General features: G+C 33.5%; 3 protein-coding genes across 7 annotated transcripts; 1 reads left to right on the plus strand and 2 right to left on the minus strand.

Moving 5' to 3' along the window:
- The first annotated feature begins 2248 nt into the window (after positions 1 to 2248).
- LOC116126164 (GDSL esterase/lipase APG) lies at positions 2249 to 3882 on the plus strand. Its single transcript, XM_031411864.1, has 5 exons — positions 2249 to 2538; positions 2624 to 2754; positions 2863 to 3096; positions 3182 to 3437; positions 3516 to 3882. The coding sequence occupies exons 1-5, from the start codon at positions 2295 to 2297 to the stop codon at positions 3707 to 3709; spliced, it is 1059 nt and encodes a 352-aa protein (XP_031267724.1). The 5' UTR covers positions 2249 to 2294; the 3' UTR covers positions 3710 to 3882.
- Positions 3883 to 4326: 444 nt separating this feature from the next.
- On the minus strand, positions 4327 to 8096 carry LOC116126153 (polyadenylate-binding protein 6-like). Its single transcript, XM_031411855.1, has 7 exons — positions 7907 to 8096; positions 6608 to 6917; positions 6172 to 6431; positions 5779 to 6075; positions 5273 to 5682; positions 4701 to 4886; positions 4327 to 4560 (listed from the first exon to the last, which is right to left on the minus strand). The coding sequence occupies exons 1-7, from the start codon at positions 8094 to 8096 to the stop codon at positions 4327 to 4329; spliced, it is 1887 nt and encodes a 628-aa protein (XP_031267715.1).
- Positions 8097 to 10657: 2561 nt separating this feature from the next.
- LOC116126147 (protein CHUP1, chloroplastic) lies at positions 10658 to 14009 on the minus strand. Of its 5 annotated transcripts, none has more exons than XM_031411847.1 (5): positions 13759 to 14009; positions 12989 to 13221; positions 12846 to 12895; positions 11773 to 12540; positions 10658 to 11683 (listed from the first exon to the last, which is right to left on the minus strand). In XM_031411847.1, exons 2-5 carry the CDS (start codon positions 13140 to 13142, stop codon positions 10892 to 10894), a joined length of 1764 nt encoding a protein of 587 aa, XP_031267707.1. In that variant the 5' UTR covers positions 13143 to 13221; positions 13759 to 14009; the 3' UTR covers positions 10658 to 10891. The 5 variants fall into 5 exon arrangements, with proteins under 5 accessions (XP_031267707.1, XP_031267705.1, XP_031267706.1 ...); XM_031411845.1 differs by having other exon boundaries at positions 12804 to 12895; positions 13759 to 14008; XM_031411846.1 differs by lacking the exon at positions 13759 to 14009 and adding an exon at positions 13609 to 13666 and having other exon boundaries at positions 12804 to 12895.
- Positions 14010 to 15737: the final 1728 nt, after the last annotated feature.

Below are 15737 nucleotides of genomic sequence, written 5' to 3' on the forward strand. Positions count from 1 at the left end.
GACATTTCTAATTTTCCCATAAACTCAAAAAACAAGAAGAAATTTTTTTTTTAACTTTGAGTCTTTTTCAAGTCTGAGTAAGTTCATTTATTGCAGAGTGTCGGTGGACTTACAAATAAATTCAATCCCATGGTGCACACCAACAGACTTGTTTTATTTATGACAGAACTAATGCAGATTAAAATTCAAAAGCCTTGGACCACACATTGCCAGTACATTAAACTAGAAACATAAAGTCTTTGCATAATAAAATTAGAGCTGGAAATGTCCCCTGCTCTATAAACATTACTCAAAAAATAACTTAGTGTGCCTGCAGACTGTTATGAAAAAAGAAGAATCATTCAAGTTTCAAACTGTATATAACAACCAGCTTGAAAAAGAGAAGAAAGCAGTTAAGCTCTATTAAATTTTACATGTAAGAATTAATTAAGATTTAACATTAGGTTACTTACTTAACAAGCATGATTTAATGCATTAATCAGATTGAAAAAGAAAGAAGAAAGAGGGCATTTAATGTGGGTCAAAAAGTTATGGTGACTGAAAAGCATAAAATATGGGACTCCTGATCTAGGAACGATGTCTGAGTGTGGTTTCTGGATATTACTTACTGAAGAAACCCAGTATCCAACAAAAAAAAAAAATATATTAAATGCGAAACCCCATTTTCCATTTAACTTAGTATTCCAAGAACTTAACATCAGTAAGGTACAAAACTATTCAATCTAAATTACCTTAAATCGCTATTTTCATATTTACTTCTTATCCAGAATGGATATGTTAGAGATCCCATTCTGATACCAATTTCATTTTGTATTTTTTGTTTTGAGATTGAAGCCGGTCCAACCAATAGACATTGGTAGACTAAATCCAGGGCCAATCGAGTAGACATTATCTGCTTTGAAATTAAATCCATTTAGGCTTCATGCAAGCGTTTTTCCCCCAAAATGCGTCTACTAATTAGGAGTCCTATAAACTGAATGTCAAACTCATTTACTAATGACGTAGGATGTAAAAAAATTATTAGTCTATTACTGTCGACGAACATGAAGAGATAAAATTTTACAGTCTCGGAGGCAAGAAAGTTCTCAATTTAGGCTCACACAAGCGTCTTTCCCCCAAACCAAATCTACTTAGTTAAGAGCCTTGTAAACTGAATCTCGAACTCATTTACTAATGATGTGGGATGTAACAGAATTAGTTGTTTATTACTGTGGATGAACATGAGATAAAATTTTGCAATCTCGGAGGCAAGAAAGTTATCAATTTAGGCTCATGCAAACATCTTTCCCCCAAAACACATCTACTTAGTTAAAAGCCTTATAAACTGAATCTCAAACTCATTTGCTAATGACGTGGGATATGTAACAAAATTAGTCGTTTATTACTGTGGATGAACATGAAGAGATAAAATTTTGCAGCCTCGGAGGCAAGAAAGTTCTTTAGTTACATTTAATGGTGTTGAATGTGATGATATTTTGCTGAAAACTAATGTGGATATGGTCGTTGGATGGAGCTGCAAAGTTGGCGGCAAAAGTTCAAGTTCAAGTGCAAGCAGCATGTTTTAGCCTAGAAGCAGTTTAGAGAGGCTGTTTTTGTTGATAATTTATTGTAATGTTTTGGTTGATTTCAGCTACAATTCAGCTGGTCATTAGGTGCTTAGTTAAGTGATGTTATTGTAGTGATTAGCAAAAAGTATGGTTGATGTAAATTTGCTTGTAAAGTTACTGCAGGATAGCTGCAATAGTGCACAAAAAGGTGTTTGTATAAAGTTCACAACTTTTTAATGAAAATCTGTACTTCCACAAAACTCTCTTTCATACGTTTTTTAGCCTTCATTTTCTTTGCATTATCTAGCTAAAAAGCCAACAACTTGAATACTACCTCTGTGCAGGTAGTTGAATGCAAGTAATGCATGTGGTCTGGCATAGAATTTAATTACAGCACATGCAACCTTCTCCCATCTCATAATAATGTCATCATGTAATAAAAATCTCAACCACCGAGCATCCCTTCAATGCCAAAATAAAAAAGATATCATAATTGTGGTTTCTGTGTAATGCAGAGATTATAAGAAAAGGATACAATACCTAATGAACTGTTATTGTTTACATCTAAAGCAAAAAAAAAATAGGCTTTCAATGCCTAATGTAATCACTTGAACTACTATATTTATTAGCCACTCCCAACCTCTATCCTCCTCCTTTAAGGCTACTTTAAATCGGTCAACGTCCTTTCCATTATAAGCTCAGTGTCATAACTCAAAAGTTTCTCAAGCACCATTTGTGAGGGAAGCCATGGATTTAAGTTGCAGAAGGTTACATTTTTTAGTCGTCCTTACGTTCGCTCTTTCAAGCAAAGGGTATTCACAGCCTCTTGTTCCTGCCATCATTACTTTTGGTGATTCTGCAGTTGATGTTGGTAACAATAACTATATTCCAACTCTTTTCAAGGCCAATTACCCACCTTATGGAAAAGACTTCGTCAATCATCAACCCACTGGAAGGTTTTGCAATGGAAAATTAGTCACGGACTTCACTGGTAAGTAGTACTCAAATAATTTATAACCTTGTCTAAATTATAAAGTTAGAATACTAATTTCTTTTGTTTTCAATTTCTCTTTCAGCTGATACCCTACAATTTACGAATTATGCACCGCCATATCTTAGTCCACAGGCTTCAGGCAAGAACCTTCTTATTGGAGCCAACTTTGCTTCAGCTGGAGCTGGTTATGATGACCAAACATCCATCATAAACGTATGTATTTTAATATTGTACCACCATCAATAATTATCCGTATAATGTTTTAGTGTTTTAGATAAATATTTCTTCTCAGAAAAAAATGAACTGTGCTTTGTGTTGCAGCATGCAATCCCATTGTCTAAGCAGTTGCAGTACTATAAGGAGTATCAGTCAAAGCTAGCAAAGGTTGCTGGAACCAAACAATCAGCTTCCATCATACAGGATGCAATATATATTTTGGGTGCAGGGAGTGGCGATTTTCTTCAGAACTACTATGTGAATCCTCTACTCAACAAAGCCTATACTCCTCAACAATACAGCTCAATCCTTGTCAGCACATTCTCAAGTTTTATCAAGGTACCTTCGCAACTTAAAATGCTATAATTCCTGAGAAAAATTGCAAGAAAGTTAAGGCTTATTGGCTGCTTTGATTGGGAAACAGACCATGTATAGCTTGGGAGCAAGGAAATTTGGAGTGACTTCACTGCCACCACTGGGTTGTCTACCTGCAGCAAGAACCTTATTTGGGTTCCATGAGAAGGGGTGTGTCTCTGGAATCAACACAGTTGCCCAACAATTTAACAAGAAGCTCAACTCTTCGGCAGTAAGTCTCCAAAAGCAACTTCCTGGTCTGAGACTTGTGATCTTTGATATTTTCCAGCCACTCTATGATCTTGTCAAAAATCCCTCAGCTCAAGGTGATGTACAGAATTTGTTAAATGTTGTATCATAAGAGCATTGAATGATTGTTAATATAAATATTATGTTTTTTTTAGGTTTTGTGGAAGCAACAAGAGGTTGCTGTGGAACAGGAACTATAGAGACAACAATATTTTTGTGCAATCCACACTCACCAGGAACATGTTCCAATGCCTCTCAGTATGTGTTTTGGGACAGTGTTCATCCATCTCAGGCTGCAAATCAGGTTCTTGCCGATGCATTGATTGTTGCAGGGCTTGCTCTCATTTGAAGAGGATATCAAGTCCTAAATTAACTGTAATTTTGCATTTTATCTAGTTGATACTTCATTTCAGTTAATCTCTCCTTTGCTACTTCCTTCTGTAAGATGTCTCAAGTGTATCACTATTTGATGGTTGTCTTAATACTAAGAGCCAGAAGCTTGTTTTACTAATTATGTTGATGAACTCTGGTCAGAGAAAAAATTTCATTCAGTCTGCCACGATTCTAGGATTTTGAAAATGGCTTAAAATTCTACAGCTTGAGCCTGGTCTCTTTGTGTGAGATCTAATTGACACGAAAGGAGGTAGTAAATCATTAAAAAATCAACGAGGAACAAGATGTTTAATCCATTTAAAACTCATAATCTCCAGAACCAAAGAAAGCATGAGGTAAAATAATGATCATGGAAAGGAAACAAGGATGTCACATTAGTCAAGAAAATATCTAAATGTTCTGGTCCCTCCAAGTGACATATGACAGTAAGATCAAAATAGCATAAAATTGTGTCCTATTCGCGTAAAGTTGAAAGCAATTCAGCAAATGTTTGCAAATCAGCTGTACATAAGGAGAAATTTTGTTGACAGAAACTAGAATGGTGAGCATGTAAGAAATGTGTTATGCCACTGGTTAGTAGCTCAAGCAGGTGACAGACTTTTGCAAAGCAACACCACCGTCTGCACTTGTCCTAGCATTTGCCTCCTTCAAGACTTGAACCATGTTGTTAGCTTGTTTAGCAAAGGTATTTGGTAAGTTCTTGTTGTTAGCTTGTTTAGCCAAGGAATTTGGTGTGTTTTGCAGATTCATTGTCTCAGAGTTGTTCACATCCAACCGCAGTCCAGTTATCTTTGTAATACACTCAGGCTAGACACACAGAAAATAAATCCATCAGCGGACATAAAATCACGAGTTCATAGCATAAAGCATATTCACACAGATACAAAGCTGCATCTTCCCTTAACAACTGATATAAAATTCAAAATTAAAGTTAATAAATCACAAACCTGAAGTTTATCAACAAGGCGGTAGATAACATTCCCAGCCCTATTCTTGCTGCTCAAAGAAGATCTCACCACAGCATGACTTCCAGAAGTTGCTCCATTGGAGGAATTTGGTGAGTTTTGCGGTTTCGTTACCTCAGAATTATTCACACCCATCTGCAGTCCAGTTATTTGTGTCATGCAATCAGGCTAGCAAGAGAAAAAGTAATTCATCAGCAGACATAAATCACAAGTTCATAGTACAAACCCACATCCACATAAGATGCAGAAAGTTAAGAATCACAAATAAGAAAGAATCTATCATTTTATGAAATATCAGAAGAAAGCATAAAGAAGAAAATGAGATGAAACTAACTGCCCAGTTCAGCACCAAATAAGAAAGAGTTTATGTATGAATCCAAGATCATTAATATCAGTTTATGTAAAGTCTTCCATAAACAAATAGCCGCAAAAGTCTGTGTTTGTAACAGTTCTATCATTTTATGAAATATCATTTCCAAGGAAATCAATATAAAGAATTGTAAGAGTGAAATTAAAGAAAAAATCTTTTTTCTTAAAAAAAGTTATAAACATACAGGGTCTTGGCAAAACCAGTTCCGGGCATCCCCAGTGCTACCCAGATGAATTTGTACCATTGGAATCCGTGATTTAAAGATTAACTTAAGAACAGAATCAGAAAGAATTGTAGCCATCAGAGCCCAGTTGCAGGAAGAATTTAGCAATATACTTACATAATAGGAATTGTTTTGTTGGTAATGCTTTGTTGAGTAAGGTTGACATAAGACCGGCTGGTGCAGTAGAGAGAATGGAGAAGAGCAAGGATCGTAACTGCAATAAAAAGAGCTGTATTGAGGACTGACACCGCAGTTGGGAGGATATGCAGGCAGAACTGGAACTTGTGCATAGATTTTGTGTAATTCCTTGCATCGATCTCTTTTACTCTGTGCTATTGCCACATAGAGAGTCCTTCCTTCAAAATTGGCCCCTATTGAAATATGAACTCACATATATATTACAATAGAATCAATTAACCCAGAAAAAATAAAATGGCAGAAAGAAGATACCATTAGATTGTGCTTACCATTAAGTGTATCCAAGGCATTCTTTGCTTCTTCAGGAGTGGAGAAACACACAAAGCCAAATCTTTTACTTGTTCCATCGTTATGGCGCATCACTCTTGAAGAAATTATATATCCAAAACGACCAAAAAATTCTTGCAATTTTTTGTCATCAACAGAGGCATTGAGATTCTTCACATACAGATTTGAGGCCTTCAACTTCTGAATCTTTGAATTGTATGTATCCTCAAGTTCACGTTTTAATCTCTCTGCCCTCTCAGCCTTCTTCTGAGCCCTTCCAACAAACAAAATCTTTGAACCTGCAAACAAATGAATTTACCATTACGAAGATAGTTCACCACACAATTCGTACAATTTAATACAATGGAAACAGGTATACTAAGTTCAATAATTACCCATTAGTGCACCATTCAAGACATCCACAGCCTTTCTAGCCTCTTCTGCTGACTCAAAGTTGACAAATCCGAAGCCTCTTGAATTGCCCTTCCCATCCTTCATGATGACAACATTACAAACCTTTCCAAATTTAGAAAACATCTCATGAAGGGCATCCTCTGTCATGTCTTCAGCCAGATTTTTCACATACAAATTGGTGAATTTTAAGTTTTCACCAGTGGCTATCCTGTCGATCTTCTTAACAAATTTTGAAACATATCTGAGGAAAAAAGGCAGCGAAGAGAAACTTTTGTAAGATAATCATAACTTAAACAAGCCTTAGAGATTACCAAGCACATAAACTTTTGTTAGTTCACTGAGAAATCATTACAATATTAGAGAATTTGGTATTCACATCATACATAACAAAAAAACTATGAGAAGCAGAAGACTCACAACTTCTTTCCACGAAATACAGTATCATGCAGAGCAGTACGAGCAGCAGCGGCTGATTCCTCCGAGTCAAACTGAACAAACCCAAAACCTTTACTCTTGCCATTTTCTTCAGCCACCTTACAAGAGAGAACAGTTCCAAACTGGCAAAACAAACCCAGCAAGCAGGTGCCTTTGACTGAAGGGTCCAAGTTCTTGATAAAGAGATTACCGGTGCCACATTTTCTTACAGAAGGATCTCTCTGATACCACATTATCCTCATCGGTATTCCCTTCAAGTCAGAGCAGTTCAGGCATGCCATAGCCTTAGATGCTGAAAAAAACAGAGAAAATTATGACAGTGAAGTAACACCTATTTATAAATCAGTTCATTGACAAGGATAAACCCATATTCTAACAAAACAGCAATTTTCACAAAGGAGAGTAAACAGAACCAAAAGAAATCAACCCAGTTTACAGGCGCATCACACAAACATAAACCAGAAACAGAGTTGTTAATACAATAAAGACACATCACACAAACATAAAGGAACCAAAAGAAACCCTTCAAGAAAACCATTCTTACGATAGAAACCCATCAACAAAAGCCAAAAAGAAAAAGAAAAAGAAAAAACTCAAAAAGGAATAGAGCACAGAAGCACAACATATACATAAATACTCCTATATTTTATGAGATTGAAACCAAAGAAAGAAAAAAACGTAAAAACAAAACCAAACCCTGAAAGAAAAGCGTACAAGAAACAAAAAATTATAAGGCAAGGTTTAATGTATGATTTATAAGCATTCCTGTCACTACTTTGCATAGTGTAAACATTATTAACCCATTTTAACTTTCTACTTCCAACATCATGATATACACTACAAATATAACATTTCAAGAAACAAAATCTCGCCATTTGCAGAAATAACCCTACCGAAAAACATATACAGAGTACAAATGTTTAGAGAGAGAACGAAACACAGAACAGAAAACAAAAACCCCAGAAAAAATAACCCAAAAAAGAAGGAAAATAACACACACACTTTACAAGAAGATAATAAATCAACAAAGTAAAGAAACCCGAAAAAAACAAAAACAGAGAGATACATTAGCAGATAGAATTATAGAAACAAGTTTTTCCAAAAGAGAAAAACAAAGAACCCACAACTAAAACAAAACCCCCAGGAAGAAAACCACCCAAGACAGAACACATTCACATTTTCACAAGAAGAAAGAAATCAAAGAAACCCAAAAATGTAGTAAAAAAACAGAGCACATAAAAACTCAAGAAACAACGTAAAATCTTTTTCATTTTCGTTTACCGTCAGAGTGATTATGAAAATTGACGTAAGCATAACGGAGACTTTTCCCCGTGACAGCGCAGCGACAGAGATAAACGGAGGTCACAGGCCCCATCGTTTGAAACGCCTCTTGCAAGTCGGACTCGGTGGTGTCAGCGTGGAGGTCACCCACGTACAGTGCAGCCCGCTGCACAGGATCAGGACTCGCCATTGGTGTTATTCTTGTTGTTGCTTCAAAAAAACGATTCTTCGTAAAACCCTAAATGCAAAGAACAGAGAGCTTTTAGAGAAAGAAAGGGAGGGAGGGTTTGTTTTGTGGGTTTTTGTTTGTTATAGAGAGAGTGAGAGGTCAGTTTTGTAGTGATGGTGAGAGTGTGATTTTGGCGGGAGAGTACTCGCTGTATTGGAGTGAAACGTGGAGAAAAGCATAAAACGCATCGTTTTCAGGAGAGAAAATGAGAGGGAGAGGATCAGAGATTCTTTTGTTTGTTATGTAACGGGCGAGGTGGTCTTTGTAGTACGGATAATATGTACGGATGATTTGGTGCGAGTATGTAGATATTTGTACTCGCGCCGCATTATTGAAACGTGCACAGAGAATTGTAAAAAGAGGATGATGTGTTTACTCAAACATTCTCAATTCTCAAATGTAATTTATTATATGTAAAAAGGTAAAGGATAAAAGAATCATTTCATATAAGTCTATTTCGGATAATAAAACTATATCAATTTTTTTTTTTTTTTTTTTTTAAAGTTTAGAAAATGAAATTACTAAAATACCCTTAATTGTTAAACACAATTTATTATATGCAAAAGGTAAGGGTAAAATAATCATTTCATATAAGTTTATTCCAAAAAATAAAATTATATATCAACTTAAAAAGTACTTTCGAAACTTGTTCTATTTACTTCTTTAAAAAAAATGTGGCCGTTAGATGAAATTTTCATCTAACCTGTAACTTTCCTACGACTGTACCGTATCATTAGTTGAAAACAACGACGTGATTGTGAATTAGTGCGAGAACTGAACTTTGAGGGTACAGAGTCTACGACAACGGTGTCGCTTTATGTGGCTTTTTCTCGAAATAATGTAATGAAAATAACAAAAAAAACTGCTTCAGAAGTATGAAACGGTGCGTTTTAGTTTTAGTAATTTTATTTGCTTGCTATCTTCCCCTTGGCTACACTTAGGCACTCCAACCCAACACAAATGGTTAAAAATTTTGCTCCAACCCAACACCAAAAACCACATGAATTGGTGTAAATAAATAGTACCACACCAAATTTGGTGCAATACTATTCATTCCCACCAATTTGGTGGATACTATTCATCTACTACAAACATATTTTATTTCTTTATTTTGTTATTTATTTGTATTTATGTTAATTTGATTTTATTTTTATTAATATTTATAATAATAAATTCATTATAATTATATAATTTAAAAAATGATGAAAATTATAACAAAACTTCATTCAATGCAAATATAAACTATAATAACCAAAATAATAACACTAATTTAAAAACACTAAAATTAAAAAAAAAATACATATAAACTAAATAACAATTTAGGGGGTGTTTGTCTGAGCTTATGAAAATTAGCTTATAAGTACAATTGCTTATAGCTAAAAAATTAGCTTATAAGCATTTGAAATTTTAAATAACTACGTGTTGGTTAAAATACTTATAAGTGACTGAGAAGTAGTTGACGTGTTTAGTAAAATGTGGCTTATAAGTATATTATTATAAAATGACTAAAAAATATATCTTAATTAAATAAGGGTATACTATGAAATTTTAAAATTAAACAAGGATAATGTGGTAATATACTTGTTCAAACTAACTTATAAGCAGTGTTTATAACAAAAAAAAAAAAGTACCTCCCCCCACTTATTTTTTTTTTTTTGCTTATAAGCTCAACTTACAAGCTCAAAAAGTTATAAACAAACAGATTATCTTAATTTTAGACTTATTTAGTTTGACCAGCTATAAACTTGACAAACACCCCCTTAGTATTCCAGTAAATTAGTTTCCAATCCCTAAATAATCAAAATACTAGAAAGAACTAGAGCTATTTTGAGATCTTTGACCTAGATTGGTTATCGAATTCAAATCTTTGAAATAAATTTTGTTATCTTCTCGATATTTTACCAAAGTCAATTTTTCATTTAGAATTTTACTTTTGTGCTATTGTCATTGTTGTTTTTTTTTTTTTTTTTTTTTTTTTTTGGGCATTTTAAATTAGATGTAATGTTTTTTTATATTAAATGAATATTTATTTGATTAATAATGTTTAATTTTATTAAATTAGTATAATTTTCAAAGTTATTATTATTTAATAAAAATATCATCCATATATTTAATTAATATATACAAAAATAATTAGTGAAATAAATTAATTTGATTATTAATAGAAAGAAATAAAAGAAAATATTCTAAGAATATTTTTTTTGTGCAATAGGTTAGGATGTAATAGTGAAATACACCAAGCCACCATTTGACGTAAAATTCACTAATTTGGTGTTTCGTGTTTGGAGATGGTCTTAGAAGACTTTTGATGCTCCATTCTGATCTTGGATAATACTGCCTACCACTCAATCTCACAAATTTTTTCTTATAACCCGACGTGACAATTTACAATTATAGGCTCGTAGTAGGTCTAGTCTATCAATTTATGAACTATCACTTGAGGTTGCTAGAAAAAATTCATTAGAGAAAAAATGCTTTTTCAAAAGACTCAAGAGAATCACAAAAGACTTTCAGCTAGGAGTTTTATTAACACAATCTATGCCATGGCAATCTTTTTTCAGAAGATCGTGGCCTGTATTGATACATCAATGTAAGCTGTTGAACCAACTGCTTAAGCTGATTCAATTCTGAAAAAAAAAAGTGGTTTCTGAGAATTTCTAATGGATATATGCTACAGTGGTATTTTTCACTATTACAATACTTAAAAAGCTAAAATTTTGTATATATAAACAAGAGAAGAATTGAGGATCCAATTGTTAGCCAAAACTGAATGATGAGTAGTTTCTTAGTTTTTTCCTCCTCCTGCCATGATTGTTCTTCAAAACTTTAGCAAATTTCATCAAATCTGCTTGATGAACAAGTTGATTTTCTACTGCCAAATCAGCAGTTTTCGCCCGATGCAAAGCGACTGGCTCATACCCACTTCCTTCATCAACCAGATCATATTCTTTTACCCTCAGTCTTTGGATGTCAAAAGAATGTCTGTATGAACTTCGAGAAACTTTACTACTTTGTACCTCGGAAGTTGAAGCTGTATTTGTTCCTGTTGAAACAGCTGACAAATCGCCCTCTTCGCAGGATGTGGATGAAGCCCGATTTTGACTACTAACATCTTTCCCGTGTATAAGTTTCCTAAGCTTCTTAAGAAACTTGACTCTGCTTGAGTTATTGGTCTTGGAACGAGATGACTTATCAGCAGATGAGTCATCAGGGATTTCTGAGTCTGTCAAATATGACATTTGGGAGGATGACCACTCAGAATCGAAATCTGTAATGTTCCCTCCTTCAGTATTTGCATATTCAACTATTAGCCGCTTGGCTTTGTCCTCAGATTGAGGACTTAGAGTTTTGCTCAGGTCTCTTGCAACTGTCTTACCAGCTGGCGGCTCATAATTCCGCAGCTCATATCGTAAGCAAGCATTTATCCATTTAAGATATACCAATTCTTCAACACCAACACATTTATCTGCCTGGAGTTGTTCAATTTCCTTGGTCAAAGACTCGTTCTCTTGTTTCAAGTGGTCACTTGTTTCCTTAAGCGCTTCCATCTGCAACAGAATGTGCCGGAGATATAAATTCAAGAATAGCAATGTATAGAAGAAATATAACAAGATTTATCACAAACAGACCCAATTACCTCTGGATTTTCCATCACAGAAATTGCAAGCATTTGGGTGGAGTCCAACTTCTTTGCCAATTCAGAATTTTCTAGCTGCAATTTCATGTTAGACTTTCTCAACTCTTCTGCTTCGTCCTCCAAAACCTTTAGCCTCTGAAGTTTTGCCTGAGTATCTGGATCACTTGCAGCAGCCTTGTAGTCTTGTTCTTGCAACTTAGCAACCCTTTTCTGAAGGACTAAGATTTGTTCCTTGTTATGCTCAGCTTCAGACCTCAGTTTTTTCTTGAGAACCTTAATTTTTGATCTTGCGGCTTCAAGTTCAGCCACAATTTTTTCATAATCAGCCACTTGTGCCTCAAGTCTTCTGTTATTTGCTTGTAAGGACTCAATCTTGAGAGTAAGAAGTTTGGTCTCCATATTGTTTATCTTCAATCGGTTCTGGAGCTCCATCACAGCTGTTTCTTGCTCTTTGAGGCCATAATACTCGAGTAATTGGATCTCAAGATTCCTTTCCCTCTCCCGGAGCATTTTAACCATGTTTGTTAATTGCCGGACCTCTTCATCACATTCATCTGTCTCTGAACTCCTAAATGCTTTCGGACTTTCTACATCTGACCTAGGAGTTTCTGCTTCTTTCCCAGAATTGGAGCTAGCAAAGTCATAGTCCTTCACAAGATCATTATACTCCGGCAAGAGGAGTCCATCGTTATCTCCACTAAGTCTACTACTTGGCGAAAGATCAACCATAGAATTATCAGCAGTGGCCTTCGGCTCATAAGAGTCTTCCTGCAAGAGAATAGTGATAGAAAATATAAACTAATTGAGATTCTTTATGACATTCCAGATTCTAAATTCTCTTAGCAGATGAAAACAAGATTTCATTTTTCAAGCATTTCAATGTTCAATTGGTTCATAAATTCATCAGGCCTTTGGTTAGAACTGTAAAACTTTGTATCTAAAAGACACACACCTTCAATTTGAGAAAATTTATGAGCGAAACAGAAAAAGGAAACTAACAGGAGAGGGAACTGTAATTTGACAGAACTAACATTTTTCTGGGCTGCAACTGAAACAATGCTGCAGGAACTTACATCATCTTTACACTGCGCTCTACCTCTTAATTCAAGGTCATCACCAGAATCTAAAACAACACATGACATGATACCATAAAAAAGTCGAATACCAAAGCAAAATCAAAATCAAAACTGGATACTGAAAAGGAAGAAATTCAAACCTGAGTTGCGAGGCAAAGAAGGTGGCGGCGGCAAAGAGGGTTTAGGTCTTTTAGGCCTAAGGCGAGAATAAATAAAGCCTGCTAAAGATATAGTGAGTGCTACCCCAACTTTTATAAGAATAGGCCTTATATCTCTCTTGTCTCCAAGCTTCATGGTTAAAAAAATTACTAACAAAAGCTTCTATTCCTCAATCCACAAATCAGAATCACAAATCTTCTTCTTCATCCTCCATCTACATAGTCAATGTTTAATAAAAAAAAAAAAACTTTAGAAAACTACTCTCAAATTAAACAAAATAAAAACCGAAACCATTTACAATCAATCAAAGAGAAAGAGGGAGAGATCACAAAGTCCTTTGAATAATCAAACATCCCATAAGCCATAATCAGCATAATTCATCATAGAGTAAACCAGAAAAGCACATAATTAAATTAAAAAGCAGAAACATAAACAAATTTTTTATCAACTTATGATGATTCAAACTTTACATGATCCATCACAAACTAAACCAGAAAAGCTTATAAAAATGAAGAAAACAAACAGAACCCGTTTCATATAACTCAACTTTGATCAGTAAACACACAAAAAAGGAACAGCAAAAGCAAAAGCTAATCAATACCCAATTCAATAAACATGACAAAGAGGAGAGGAAAAAACCAAATAACCCAAATGAAATAAAACCAAAAACAGCTATAAAAACAAGAAAGAAGAAGAACCCACATGAGTTTTCATGTTGATATTATGAAGAAATGGAAAAAGAAGAACTTACAATTAAATAGAAGACAGTAAAACGCATTTGAATCAATAAAGGATCAACAGAACAGTAACTGCTCTAATGTTACTTATTGATTTTCTGTTTCAACTGTGTATCTGTTTTTGTCAATCTCCTCTTATTTCAATCTCTCTCAAAACACAACTCAAGCCAAAACAGACACTTAAGTGAATACAACAATTACATAAATTAATAATGGCGATGAGTTTTGTCTTATGTCATGTTCAGAAGATTCGATTCCAACTAGAAACTAAACATGAAATTAAGGGCTTAGGATTATTTAATTATAGAAAATTTGTAGGTGGAAATGATGGAAGGCCTAATTTTAAGCGCCCTTTCTTCTCTAATTTTCCTACATGTCTCACTATCTTTACTCTTTAGTTGGAATTTGGCAACAAATTTTGTCTGTAAAATTTTTTTTAATCTCTTGATTAATAAATTCAGTTAAATTTTGGATTTTTTTATTTTTTATTTTAATTTAATATAAGATTTGTTATGATTTGATCATATGCCCATATCTCAAACTTTGATTTCTCCTCTTGTTTGACTATTCTTTTATTTAATCATTTACTTTGGTTAATGAATTGTGAATAATTAATAGATTTTGTAAAATATTGATTATATTAATGTTTGAATTAATTATTTTATGTATTTTATTCTATAGTATCACACTCAAGAGTTTGTCACATTCATTATAATTTTATATAATATAATTAATCATCCTTTGAAAATTAGAGATCCTTTGAGTCCCTTTCATAACTATTTCATCAATTGTTTAATTACTTCTTTCCTTATATTAATCAACATATATATATAAGTTACTTTGTTTTTAAAATAATTATTTATAAGTTACTTCTTTAAACAAGTATCATAAAATAAAATGATTAAAGCTTGTAATTAATTAAACTAATTTTTTCCAATAAAATCTTTTTCGTGAACATGGAGGATGAAGGTATCTTCCACGTACGTTGAATGAATTGAATAATATGGAAAAGAAAGGTTCTTTGTCAAGCTCACGTTTTTGTTTTCTATTAAACTAAGGGTTTAACTTTTAACACATGTCATTTAATTATTCTACCTAACTTTCCCTTTATTCCCCATTTTAAGAAATTAATTTAATTTCAATCTCACCTAATTAATTATTTTTTAGTGGTTCACAAAAATTTCCATCTTATACGAAGTTGAGTAATAAGATTTTCTTCTTCGCTTTGACTTCATAAATTATTTTTCTTTAATATTTGGTAAATCCGATAATTGTCTTTTCTACGACTCAAAGACATAACCTGTTGGGTATACCGTATAGTTAACCATTTGACTATAAAAGGAAAGGTTACAACTTACGAATTAAATTTTAAATTTCCCTAAGACTAAAAAAAAAATCTTTTATGTTTGTTGATACTCTTTTCAATCTATTGAGACAGGTTGAAATATTTCATTTTAAAATATTATAATGTATGATTACGTCAATATAATTATCAAATTGACAGCTAATTTTATATATGTAGGTATAGTCCAATAATTGACTCATAATCAATAGAATTATTGTGTCAATACTATTATATTATTCATTGCTAGATCTTATGTGTTGATCTTGTTTATGCATATTTATTATAAATATTTTTCCATTGTATCATCATATTAACATCAATCTTTAATGAAGTTGATCAAAAATCTTTTTCATTAAATAAGTATAGGAATTGTAGTTGGAGAAATTATGGTTCGAATCTTGACACATCGAACCTCTTTCCATCAAGCATGCTGGCAGCTGGCTATTGAATATAATTAAATTCCAAAGGAGTGATACCATTGCAAGGACAAATATCACTGTGTATCTCTTTTATTAGGAGATAGAAAGTGAATTGAAAGGGAGTTCATTTAGTCTTGACAATGTCCTAGTTTCGAGTCTTCACCATCGGCCTTTGGTGATGTGGTATATCTACATCTTGGATCTCATTTGCATCAAGGTTTTAAAACCC

Source organism: Pistacia vera, unplaced genomic scaffold (genome assembly GCF_008641045.1).
Source record: "Pistacia vera cultivar Batoury unplaced genomic scaffold, PisVer_v2 Contig176, whole genome shotgun sequence".
Classification (NCBI taxonomy): domain Eukaryota; kingdom Viridiplantae; phylum Streptophyta; class Magnoliopsida; order Sapindales; family Anacardiaceae; genus Pistacia; species Pistacia vera.

Bases quoted from the DNA above. Each gene is read 5' to 3' on its own strand.
- LOC116126164 (XM_031411864.1), top strand. From the start codon at position 2,295: ATGGATTTAAGTTGCAGAAGGTTACATTTTTTAGTCGTCCTTACGTTC. The intron at 2,755-2,862 runs GTATGTATTTTA...TTTGTGTTGCAG, and splicing joins ACCAAACATCCATCATAAAC to CATGCAATCCCATTGTCTAA. The intron at 3,097-3,181 runs GTACCTTCGCAA...ATTGGGAAACAG, and splicing joins CATTCTCAAGTTTTATCAAG to ACCATGTATAGCTTGGGAGC.
- LOC116126147 (XM_031411845.1), bottom strand. From the start codon at position 13,142: ATGAAGCTTGGAGACAAGAGAGATATAAGGCCTATTCTTATAAAAGTT. The intron at 12,541-12,803 runs GTTAGTTCTGTC...ATTCTCTTGCAG, and splicing joins CAGTTGCAGCCCAGAAAAAT to GAAGACTCTTATGAGCCGAA. The intron at 11,684-11,772 runs GTAATTGGGTCT...ATTCTGTTGCAG, and splicing joins CTGTGATGGAAAATCCAGAG to ATGGAAGCGCTTAAGGAAAC.
- LOC116126153 (XM_031411855.1), bottom strand. From the start codon at position 8,096: ATGGCGAGTCCTGATCCTGTGCAGCGGGCTGCACTGTACGTGGGTGAC. The intron at 6,432-6,607 runs GTGAGTCTTCTG...TTTTTTCCTCAG, and splicing joins GTATTTCGTGGAAAGAAGTT to ATATGTTTCAAAATTTGTTA. The intron at 6,076-6,171 runs GTAATTATTGAA...ATTTGTTTGCAG, and splicing joins CTTGAATGGTGCACTAATGG to GTTCAAAGATTTTGTTTGTT.